This window comes from Arvicanthis niloticus, chromosome 12, assembly GCF_011762505.2.
Source record: "Arvicanthis niloticus isolate mArvNil1 chromosome 12, mArvNil1.pat.X, whole genome shotgun sequence".
Classification (NCBI taxonomy): domain Eukaryota; kingdom Metazoa; phylum Chordata; class Mammalia; order Rodentia; family Muridae; genus Arvicanthis; species Arvicanthis niloticus.
In genome coordinates, this window is record NC_047669.1 from 34,416,400 (window position 1) to 34,428,814 (window position 12,415).

A 12,415-nucleotide genomic window follows, 5' to 3' on the forward strand; every position below is an offset into this window, starting at 1 on the left:
GCAGATAGGGCTAAGCCCTCTCCAGTGCTCACCTGCTCTACCATATCTAGAATATGCAGTTCGTCCAGGCTACAAAACTTGTCCTCAGCTGCAGAATCTTCTTGTGCATCACTTGTATCAGTTTTCATGTATGTACTGAGTGTGTTCACGTCTACTTGTTCTGTCTCCAGCTGGTCGTCCTTTTCTACCATATATGAGCTATAGTGGGAACACGATAATAAGTCCTTTCTCAATGGCATAGTGCTTTTCGCATAAGCTACTGCTTCTCAAATTAGCATTATTCTGCCTCATGAGACACTGCATTAGAAGGGTCCGTGGTCAAAGTCTGGACAGTGCTCACACTTTTCTTTTGAACATTACCAATGAATATCAACATATCTGACAAAGGAATTGCTCAGGGCCATTTAACTGTGCATTGCAATGTTTTAAAGAATTATGAGATCAAAGGGTTTATTTTTCAAATTATAGCTACAGATCCTAAGTGTTCAAACAGCTTTAATATTATATTATCATCACACTTCATAATTTACCCTAACCAAATAAATGTGTACATATGTCTGTCCTGGTGATAATAATGATCTATCCTTTGAAGTTATGCTTTAGTCTAAATGTACAGGTGTAACTATTAGTAAGCATTTAAGTCAGTCTCTGAGTGAAGGACTTAATGTTAGATGACTACTAAGGATCCTTAAAGAAAAACATCATAAGACATTCTTTTCTTCCTCAGTTAATAATGATCTGATCTACAGAAATATCACTTTATTAAGACAAAGAACTATTTTTCCCTTAGAAGTTTCTCAAAAGAAACTTATGTATTATTGACAAGACATACCTTATGAAAAACTTAAAATTTACATACTTACAGTTGCTCATCTTCTGAATCCTTATCCTAAAAAGCAGCATCACAAGAATTAGTATCTGTATCAACTACCTCAGCTCAATTTTGTATCATGATGCTATATGTACTTGTATATCTTCAGTTAACTATAAAACTCAAATGTGACTTCTTTAAAGTACAATCTATGCATAGAATGTGGTTTTTAAAATTCCTACTGATTCTGTTTCTCTTTTAAAATAGTGTTTGTGTCTCATTAAATTTATTTTATAATTCTGAAAATCACAGATTGAGATAATAGAGGTGAATACTGGATTTCAGTTTGTAACTATTAGGAAACCTGGGGACAGAGTGTCTGTAATACCCACTATTTCTACACTAAATAAAGGGATTTTTGAAAAAGAACAAGAAAAAAGAAATCAGCCTGACATGTGAAGACTAGACATGCAGAGGAGACCACAACTGGAGGGAAATTAAAATCCTTATGTTTTCTGTTTACTAAAATCAACTAAAGCAGCAACATATCAAATAGAACCCATTAGATGACACTCAATCTGCATGAATACAACCCAAATTAGAAGTATGAATAACTAGGAGTATTGACTTCTACTATCTCTGAGTCTGAGTTTTCTTTACGGGTATTAGGTTGTACATACAAATTTGATTTCTCATCTTTGTAAAAACAATTTTCTTTTACAAATAGAAATACTGATTTCCACCCTGGTTCACTTGAGTTGAATACTTGCTATGAAAAGACCGTTCATACTGAATGTATCTAGTATCGTTGATCATTTCTCAAAGTCCTCTATAGCTCTTCCCTTGAGAACTTGATGTCAATGCACTTCAGCCCCTTACTCAAGATAAATTATAAGCTAAATATAATTACTTAACAAAGAAAGAGAATATAAAAAAAATCCCATCTCTAAACATACTTAAGTGCTAGCTTATGGGGTATAAGCTTGAGACTTAGTATTGTTTTATAAAATGTTAATGAATGCTGTTCTACCACCTTACTAAATAGGAAATAGTAATAAAAATACTCATAATTTTATTTAATTTTCAAAACTATTGAGAAATGTTATAACCATGTCACTGATATTTTACTTGGTGGAGTAAAATATAAATTGTTTTATTCTTAATCGTAGTATTTTACAAACTAATTAAATTAAATTTAATTTAATTTAATTAAATTAAAGAAAGAGAATATAAAAAAAATCCCATCTCTAAACATACTTAATGTCTCTATATTTGGCACACAAAATTTGACAGTTTTCTTCCAGACAGTCCCGACAGCCATGTTTACGGCTGTTGTTATATTGCTATGTCCTTATGTTACAAAAGCAAAACAACAAAGAAAGGAGGATACAGCTTCTCACAGAGGCCTTGTCATCATTTTGCATAACACAAGCAAACTTTCATGTGCCAACCATCTTTATGAGAATTCTTGGTTAGAACATTACTCTGATGGCTATTCGGGGCTGGCTGTATAGACTACCAAGGACAACTATTTGCACTTATAAGAACAGTGAGTACACAAACATAAAATACATACAATAGGAATTTTTTGGTATTAGCATTTGTAAACTGTTTAAAACTTAATAAACATAAAATATAACAAATCTGTTTTCTAATGACTAAATGTCATCTTAATAAAGTCGTCATTTTCAAAAAGTATCTTAATTTCTTTAATAAAACTCAACTACAAAAACCAGAATGTTAAGAAACATTCATTAAATAAATGCTAGCTTATGGGGTATAAGCTTGAGACTTAGTATTGTTTTATAAAATGTACATCATTAATGAATGCTGTTCTACCACCTTACTAAATAGGAAATAGTAATAAAAATACTCATAATTTTATTTAATTTTCAAAACTATTGAGAAATGTTATAATATAACCATGTCACTGATATTTTACTTGGCGGAGTAAAATATAAATTGTTTTATTCTTAATCGTAGTATTTTACAAATTAATCTTCATTAACTAAAATGTTTATATATGTTCCAATGACTAGTAGCAAATCAGAAGACTGTAGTTAGAGAAACTACAGTCAGTTTTGATACACAGAAGCATCAAAACTTTGAATACACTCTAGATTAGAAAACCTACACTTTTTTTTTAATCACAAAGTTTACACTGAAAAAAATATGAGCACCATACTCCAATGCAGGGTCTTACCTTCTTATTACTCTTACTTCTTTTCTTTTTCTTTGTTTTACTTTTGACCTAGAAGACAAAAAATAAGGCAATCATTTAATATGTTATTCAAACCATACAATGGATTTTATGCAATGTTTCGTCTAACTACTACTATCTTTTTCTTCTAATACTTATTTTTCTAGATTTTTGTGTATTTTTCTGGATTGTATTTTTTCTACTTTTTTTATGGAAAAAGTATCAGAGTTAATGTAACATCAATGTTCTACCCTTGAAAAAGAACATAGAAAAAAACACATACAAAAGCCAAAACAAAAACACAGGAGAAATATATGTTTTAAAGAGCAACAATATAACTATACCTATAACTTAAAAGCTTCAGCCTGAGTAAGTCAGTATCTGTATGGTAGCTACTTATCTGCTTAGCACTCAGATTTCATCCTGATTTATTAAACTTTACTTCCGAGTTAGAGAAATTGAAGTATTTCATTATTCTTAGTTTTTCTCTCTTCTACTTGTCCTACATCTCCATTCTTGCCTTCCCAAATGCACTTCCATTGGTTGGGACTAATATACTCCAAAAGCTAACACAGTGCTTGACTTTTGGCAAAATAATTACTGAAGGAGAAGCTATGGTAATGAGGAGAAGTCATGTGGAAAGAGTCACTTCAATGCAAACTCTATGTGAACACTACTGCTTCAATGCTTGAGTGTAGTGCATGTAACACCGGAAAGTGCAGAATAAGTTCTTCACGGTCAAATATTAAACCTTATACCTCCTGAAGATCTTTAACAGATTCTGTTGAAGATTCACTAGGTATCGAGGCTACATCTTTATTTAATTCTGCTAACTGTATTTCAGTGTTTGATTTCACATCTATATTGTATTCCATCACAGGTGGACTCAAGTCTTCTTCGTCATTCTGTAACTCCTCTATGTCTATACCTAAGTAACAAAGAGAAAAATTCATAATTTAGCGGCAAAGTTCGAAAAAGTTTAGCCTTTTATTATAATTATAAAAATATTTGCTAGGTTGGCAAGCTAGTGCTATGGGTAAAGGCTTTTGCCTTCAAGCCTAAAGACCTGAGCCTGATTCCCAGAATCCACATGGTAGAGGGAGGGAACCAACTCCAGCAAGCTGTCTTCTGATTTCTAAAATTGCACTAAATGGGAACAAAATACAAACACTTCCCATTGACACATGAAAATTGCAATTCTTACCCAAAAATCACAGGCACCAATGAGCCTGGAACCAATTAGTATAAGACAAAATGATATAATATCTCATTGATATTTATATAGATTCCAAGTTTTAGGTACTTTAGAATGTAAGTACAATCTAAGTACTAAGGTATTAAATTTTGCTGTTGACCTTATCAGAAGTACAACTAACATTATTTTATAGAATAAAAATATGAAACATAAAGCAAGGAAAATCTAGATCATTTTGCATTTCCCTTTCATAAAATTAGTAACTGCATTAATTTTGTTTGAATCTTTGCGCTTTTTCATTGTCTCAAAGACTCAGCCTTAAAATTTCCAGAGATGACCCAACATTTAACCTCAAGCAAACCCATGGTACTGTTGTCTAAAAAATAATTTTAGATTGTAATTGTATTTTTAGTTTATATTTATTTAAGATTTGTGTGTGTGCATGCTTCCATGCTTGCATCTGTGTGTGTGTGCCCATGGAGGCAGCAAGAGAACGGCTTTTCTCGGAGCTAGCTGTAGAGGTAGTTGTGATAGCCTGATACGGGTGATAGAAATTGAAGTGGGGTCCGTTGCAAGAACAGCGAGTATTCTTATTCAGTGAGCATCTGATCATCCCCCAAACTTTACTGTTTAAAGTCTCTACATGGGAATTACTACACCAGGAAGGGAGTCATGTGTTGCAGTCACAGATATCTACATAGTTGGAAAGCTAACACAGGAAAGTTGCTTGAACATATTTGGGCAACACTTTATAAGAACAACAACAACAATAAAAACAAACACCAAAACAGGTTTAAAGAAAAAAAAAGAAAAAGAAAGAGGACACGAAAAACAGCAGTTCACCAGAGTCCCCTGAATGCAGAGCTATAGAAAATGGGTTATGCATACACTAAAGTCATACAGAACAGCACAGCTAAGCAGGCAGAGTAAACAGACTGCAGTTTTGTCTGTTGAAGTATGAAACTCTGGAACACCATCCTTGGGTAAGCACTAAAATCAAATCAAAGTAAAGCATATATACTAGATTTAGCTGCCCAACAGTAAGTTGATCATATGATTTTCTAAGCTTCTCGTTAATGTATAGCTTATGATATAGTTTATCTAAACACATGTCAACAACATATTTATGCCTTAGGGATTCTGAGTTAAAAGGAGAAGTATGCATTTTGAGTTTAAATAAACTTACGCTGACTGCCTGTTATTGACTGTAGAGTAATTCCTATGGCAAACAGAAAAAAAATAATTAGAAATGTAATTGCAAGCACAACGATCAAATATCTGATCATAATTAAGACAGCAGAAAACCTTTAAGGAGCATTAGTGTATTCCACAATTATCTAGAAAAGAACCAGCACTCCTGACTAATGCAGTTTAGATAAGGTATAATCTAGTCTATCATATAACAGCTATAAACCCATGGAGCAGCAACAAATACTTTATTTTTTTAAAGTAAAATAGTTCCATCATGGCCCCTTCCCTGTATTCCTTCCTATGCCAAACTCCCCCTCTCTCCTTAAAATCACCTCTTTCTTTAGTTAAGGTCACATATGTATACATATAAACAAAGCCTGCTTAACCCATTTAGTGTAACTTGTATGAGATTTCAGAGCTGACCACTTCGTACCAGATAAACAATTAGGGAACTTATTTCTGAGGACATTATTTCTCTCACTCTTAGCCGTTCGTTATGTATATATATAGTTTTTAAATCTAGAGGTGGGGGTTCCATGAGATTTTTCCTTTCCATGTCAGCATGTCTATTGGCGATGGACTTCTTCAGTTCTTGATTAAGTAGTTATATTGTTAGTGAAACTTCTCTGCCATTCCTATAAAACACAATCTCCCAGTAGTTTTCCTGGTCCATTGGCACTTACAATCTTCCTGTCCCCTCTTCTGGAATGTTCCCTGAGCTTTACGTGCAGGAGTTGTTTTGTAGATGCATCAGTTGAGGCTGTCCACCCATAGTCACTTCAATAAGAACTTTAAACTGAGCAGCAATTCTTATTTAATATTAGTCTAAGACTATGAAGAAATGTTCATGAAATGTACAGCGAGTTTCCACTGAAGGTTTGATTCTTTCAAGCCATACAGATTACCCTGATCACAACTCCATTCCTGTCCTTGCCTGTCAGTCTACTGAGCATCTGCAATATGCAAATGTAACAGGCTGTATTAGGTCCTACAGATTAAATAGTAAAGCTGAAAGAGAAAAAAAAAATCTTCACACAGACATAGTGGCGATAATGGATGTTGTTGGATCTGTAAATAAAAACTGAAATTTTAGTGATTAAGAGATAAAAAGGTACCATGAAAGGCACTATTAAAAGTATTTAACATAAGCTCTTTAAGTGAAAATTGCTTGAAATGGTCTGGACTTAATTAGTGCTCAAAGCCTTTTCCCCAAATGTATGCGTGTATATGTATGTGTGTGTATATGTATATATATATGTACAAATATATATATATACACACATACAAACACATGCACACATATCCACATGCATTATAGATATAAAACATTTTGGTTACATATATTGTTACCAAAACATTTGATTAAATGTATTGTTTAAGGCTTCCAAATTATACCTTAAGGATTCCTTTCTAATATCTAACATCATAAAATTTAGTGTCTTCTCATACTGAAAAAGGGCTCTAAAACCCTAAATAGGAAAACAAAGAATCCCTAAACACAGAACAGACACTCAAAAATGGTTTGCTGGCTAATGTAAGTAATTATTTAGTACCTTGTTGATAGCAGGATAACATCCTCTGGATGATTTCTGGTACTGGTATGCCTAGATAAATGGACAGCTGATGATAATCAAGGGAGATATTCTCAATGGGATTCTCCTTGACTTTGTCAATATCATCTTGTTTCATTCCAAGGCGCAGAAGAATATCAGAAACTTTTTTCCAAATTGAATTGAACTGTAACTCAGTGAGACCATTCATCAGAATCTCACTGAGAAGGATATCTCTGTACTTGCAGAGCCTCAGAATATCTGCAGACTTAGAGAGATCAGAAGATGGTGGCTCCATATCCCAGCCTTTCCTGGGTGCAGGGAATACATTCAGATGTTTAATGAGCGCTAATAAGAGGCATAAGTCAAACTGTTTGGACTGTGGTAGCTCCTTGTTTGGGGGATAAAGCAGATGCCATGATCCGCCCAAAGGGTGATTGGTCCAGAGATGATTGTAGTAGGGTTCCAGCACATTCTTGTGTATAAGCAGCTCTTTTTTCAAAAGAGTGGGTGGCATAGCCTCATCAAATATTTGCCGGACAATGTCAGTACCAGAAATAATTATTATATGAAGCAGATGATAGAAATAATTATAATCAAGTTTGAAGATAGGCACTTCATCTGAAAATGAATTTGGAGAAGTCAAAAAGTCCACATTAATGCTCTTTTTCTATGTGGTCTCTCACACTGCACCCTAAGCTCCTATAGGGCAGGAACTGTTTCAAGGAATGAAGGACAGTAGAAATTCACCATAGTCAGTGCTCAACAAGCATGCTGTTCTCTGGCTAGCTATCAAAAACTCTAGACAAAAAGAGCATGCTCCCAAGCAGAAGGAACTGCAGATTCTCCTAACCCAGAGGCTTTCAACCATCTGTGATTTTATCCAAGTAAATTAACATTGGCAACATAATGGCAAAGTAGTTCTAGAAATCCTGGAATTAGTCAGAAATAGTAATTTTTTAGGTATATTATAATCTACATAAATGATTCTATTTATATTTTCTACAAAATCATTCCATACAGAACTTTGCGTGTGAAAGTGGTGCATGCATGGTCTAGCACTCATTGAGTATTGCTGTCTGAGTGAGCAACACCTAAGCTTTAAAGGTTATTTCATGTTAAAGTACATATCACTACTGTCTATCATATTAGAAGGTTCAGATATATACTAGCCTATGTAGTTATCTAAGGAGCTGTGGTCAGCAGACCAGAAAGACTGGCACCTACTTGAGGCTTTGAGTCCTGCAGAAGTTTGGGTACCATTGCAAACATACCCACTGAATGGACATCTGCAGTTTTGTTTATTTGTTTGATTTTTTAAATCATCAGATGATAGAATATAAGAAACACTTATCTAATAAACTGAATAATTACATTTGTATTTCAACAATGAAATGGAATGAGACAGCAGACTAAACTATTTAGTATTTTCTAGTTTATTAGTACTTCAAGAGGAAATTGGGCTGAAATTAGTGGGAAGTCAGACTATGATAAAATTTAGTTCTTGAATGAGTAGTAAACAATATGTTTATTATAAAAAATATTATTTTATTCTTCATGGTTTCTTTTTAAAGAAACTTTTAAATTAATAATTTTGCTTAATATAATTGATATACACTGTGAACACATAATTTAATAGTAAATGTCTCATAAGGGCTTCTCTAAACTGTCAAATATAGAGCAGGTTAGCAGTAGCGTCATCCAGTCTCCCTAGTAAAAAGTGCTGATCAAAGTTGTCTTCCATGAAACCAGGGGCCTATATGGTCTCCAATGCTGAACAGACTCCTTCCTTGGACACTCCTAAGAGCTGGCATGTGCATTTAGACTGCCTGGCTCCAAGATCCAAAATGTTCATTCCTTGCATTTTAGATTGCTTTCGTACTTGCTCTCTTAAGAGAGAATGTAACGAGGAGAAGGGCTAAATGAAAAGTCTCCTGAGGTAAATCCTACTGTATATTCACAAGCATGTTCCAGAGTTATCATGTCTATCCAGTGCCAAAATAATATGAGCGCCATATACTTGCTGATTTTTTTTTGGCTATGAGTTCTAGTATGCAGTAAGCACTGTTCGGTGATATAATCCTGAAACTTGTAAAGGGTAACCAGAAATAATTGCACAACTGCTAACAGAATGATATTTTACAGAGACAGCAAAAAAAAAAAAAAATAGTTAATAATATTTTCAGCAGGAGTCATAAAAATAAAGTAATACCTTTTGTGTTTGGTTTTAAATTGAATTTCGGTCTAATATCAGTGTCAGTTAATTCCAGAGACATCAAATTCTTGTAACTGCAAGTGGAAAAAAAAATGTTATACTGAAAAAGTACCAGAGTTAGTCCAAAATTTTAGAATAAGCAACAGTGGATTTTCCTTTACTTTCAGATTAACAAATTAGAAGCAAAAACATAATCTATGTCATCCACAAAAATAAAATCAACTTTCAATGAGATATACAAGTTGAAATGAATGGATACAAAATAAGTGAAATGTTACTAATGGAAGAAAAAGAGACTTGATGTAGGATTGTAAGGGATAATGGGGATTTTATATACAGGGTTGCATAAATGATATGCTTTTAGCATCTAGCAAAATGGCTTAAAAATAAAGAGATAAGGACAAAGTACAAACAACACACAACTTTTTCAAAGTAAAGCAAGTCAAGAAAAGATACCATGCTCTGATGTTTCAGGCAATACTTTGCATAATGTGTACAAACTAGTAAGCAAGATCACATTCTTGCCCTCACTGAGATGACTGTCAACTGCTTATCTTCTAATAAACATCAAATGTTTTGAGGTGCATTAAAGGAATTATGAGAAACCCCACATTCATTAACAAGGCAAAAGTAAACAGTATCAGTGCTAGCTCTGAGGGTGAAACCAGTCTGCCTCCAGGTAAATCCCAGACATTACTTAAGATGACACAATCAAGATGCTAAAAGCTCATTATATGCAGTCAAAGCAGAGATGGCAGAAGATATAGTAAGGTCAACAAGACCTAAGGCTGTTAAGAGCAATGCGAAGTCTCTGAAATACTGTCAAACACAGAAATTATTTGTTTGCATTTTCACCATTAAAAAAGTTCTAGCGACAGTTAAATAAACAACAGGCTTTAGAAAAAAGCAAGGATAAGGACAGACTTGTTAAGAAGCTGTTTTAGAATGGCCATATTATGGAAAGCATCCTACAGGTTCAATACAATACCTACAAAAACCCTTTAATATTCTTTACAGAACTTGAGAAAAGAATCATAGAACTCACGTAGAAATAAAGAAGACCCTATAATAGACAAAACAATTCTAAGCAGAAAGAAGAATGTTGAGGATTTAGCAATACCTGGTTTCTAATTACACTAAATAGTCAAAGAAGAAAAAACATGGTACTGACAAAACAGACATATAGATTAATGAAATACAGCATAAAAACAACAAATAAACCATGGTAGCTGTACCCACTGGATTAATGGCAAACGTTCAAAAACATGGTAAAGAAAAAACTAGGTTCACAAACACATCTATCTCCAGCTCAAGGGGATTCAACACCTGTTCTAAACTCTGTACAGATGCACTCAGACATATAAACACCTATACAGACAGTAATATATACATATAATTTAAAAATAAAAACAAAAGTAAATCTTAAAAAACAACAACAACAAAAGGAAAACTTGACACCTACATGAATGAAACTAGATCTGTATCTGTCACCTACACCAAAAATCAATTTAATATGGAGTGTGTGTGTGTGTGTACGCGAGTGCGGGTGTGTAAGAAAAGGAGAAGGGATGAGTTAGAAGATCATTTTATATTACAGCTTCTAATTTCAACAGCAATATTCTCAGCCTCTATAAATGTCATGCTTAACATATATATCAGTATTATTCAGCAACATGTTTTTCTCACCCAAGAAACAGAAAGATCAAGCTTTGAAGCCTACATGGCTTTGAAAAATAAGTTTTTATATTGTAACAGTAAACTTATGTTATTTTAGGAAAAACATGTTTATATTCAGGAAATCATTAGTTTTATCGTTAGTGGTAACCATAGGGTTTTCCTGTTTACTTTTAAATGTAAATGTCCACAGGGGCAGGACTAGAGAGGAGCAAATGACAACTCCCTGGAATAGTTCTTCATACTCTTAACAAATAAAATGGTGCTGTAAAACTGGGAGAGCACAAGAGCAGCAACTCACACAGCTCAGCCTGTGAGCAACACATTCATGCTCAGAAAAAAAATGAACAGAAAGTTTTATTTCAAGCTTACCTTGCTCCTAAGTTTTCAATGGTTATATATTCATCCTTTCTCACCACTTCAAACTGTAAGTGATGAAGAAAAAGAAAAGTCCTAAAATAGTTCAATTTTCAAAATTTTTTAAGTTCGTAGCTTCCACATTTACAAAAAGATAATTAGAATAAAACCACATAGAGTATAAAACAAATGACACAATTAAAATCTATGCAATATAAAATGCCACTCAAATAACAAACTAAAATCATTAAGAGCAGCCAATTTTACATAATTCGTATGACTTGAATGCCAATGTTAAAATATGAAAGCATAAGTCAATAAACAGCATGGTAAATAATAGAAGTAAGATTCATTTATTGTCTTAATTTTATTTGATTTACCTTAAACTAAAAATTTGAGATATTCTATTACTTAAAACTAAAATGAATACTATGTTTTATTTAACATATTTATTTAACTTTTTTTATTTAAGATATGCAACAGGCATTAGGAAGTCATTTAAAGACTAAATAGGTTCCAGGTCTGGAGATACAGCTCAGCAGTAGGGTGCACTCTGAACATGCACAAGGCCCTTGATTTAACTCCAGGGCCATCAAAAGAGAAAAAATAAGATTCAAAATGGCTCAAGTTATTTTTAATTTAAGATGGCAAAAAAAGCAGTTAAATTATCACACTTTATCTTTCTTGGTCTATAATACATTACTCAACTGTAGTTCACTGATGGTGTATTTATCTGTTTATATTCTTACATTTTCTACATAGAACGCAGGCAAGAAAAAAACTCACCAAAATTTTGACAATTCCAGGCACATCACATTGTAGCATCCTGACCATGTCACCTGGACATCCTTCTTTCAAACATTTTTGCCCACTAAAACTCTAAAATTGTTCATAGAAAAACAATAAATATAGAAAATCAGTACTATACAAATCTGAGCCACTGAAAAAATGAAGCAGATAATGTCAAATGACAAACTGAAAGATGGGAACAACCAGTTCCAGACCGGCTGCTCAGAGCATTTATTATCAGTGTGTGTGTACGTTGCAACAATCAGTTATAGACAGGCTGCTCAGATCATTTTATATCAATGTGTATTTATGTTACAACACTTTAATTATGTAGACTTCAAACTCTTTAAGGAGCCATGTTACAAGTGCAAGTGTACATGGCAACTGTTCAAAGAAACTTAAAGCAACATGTACTGACTGAGCACAGAAAGTA

At 33.4% G+C, this 12,415-nt stretch overlaps 1 protein-coding gene across 4 annotated transcripts in view; it reads right to left on the minus strand.

The window, feature by feature from the left end:
* Positions 1-12,415, minus strand: part of Dzip3 (DAZ interacting zinc finger protein 3) — a 59,668-nt gene that overhangs the window by 20,490 nt on the left and 26,763 nt on the right. For 2 of the 4 annotated variants that reach the window (XM_034514804.2, XM_034514805.2), the window contains exons 11-19: positions 11,980-12,072; positions 11,209-11,261; positions 9,160-9,236; positions 6,951-7,568; positions 5,393-5,425; positions 3,770-3,939; positions 3,015-3,062; positions 864-889; positions 33-198 (exon numbers count right to left, since the gene is read on the minus strand). In XM_034514804.2, coding sequence (XP_034370695.1) covers positions 33-198; positions 864-889; positions 3,015-3,062; positions 3,770-3,939; positions 5,393-5,425; positions 6,951-7,568; positions 9,160-9,236; positions 11,209-11,261; positions 11,980-12,072 — 1,284 coding nt within the window. The remainder of the gene's footprint in view (positions 1-32; positions 199-863; positions 890-3,014; positions 3,063-3,769; positions 3,940-5,392; positions 5,426-6,950; positions 7,569-9,159; positions 9,237-11,208; positions 11,262-11,979; positions 12,073-12,415) is intronic. The other 2 variants (XM_034514806.2, XM_034514807.2) reach the window with 2 other exon arrangements.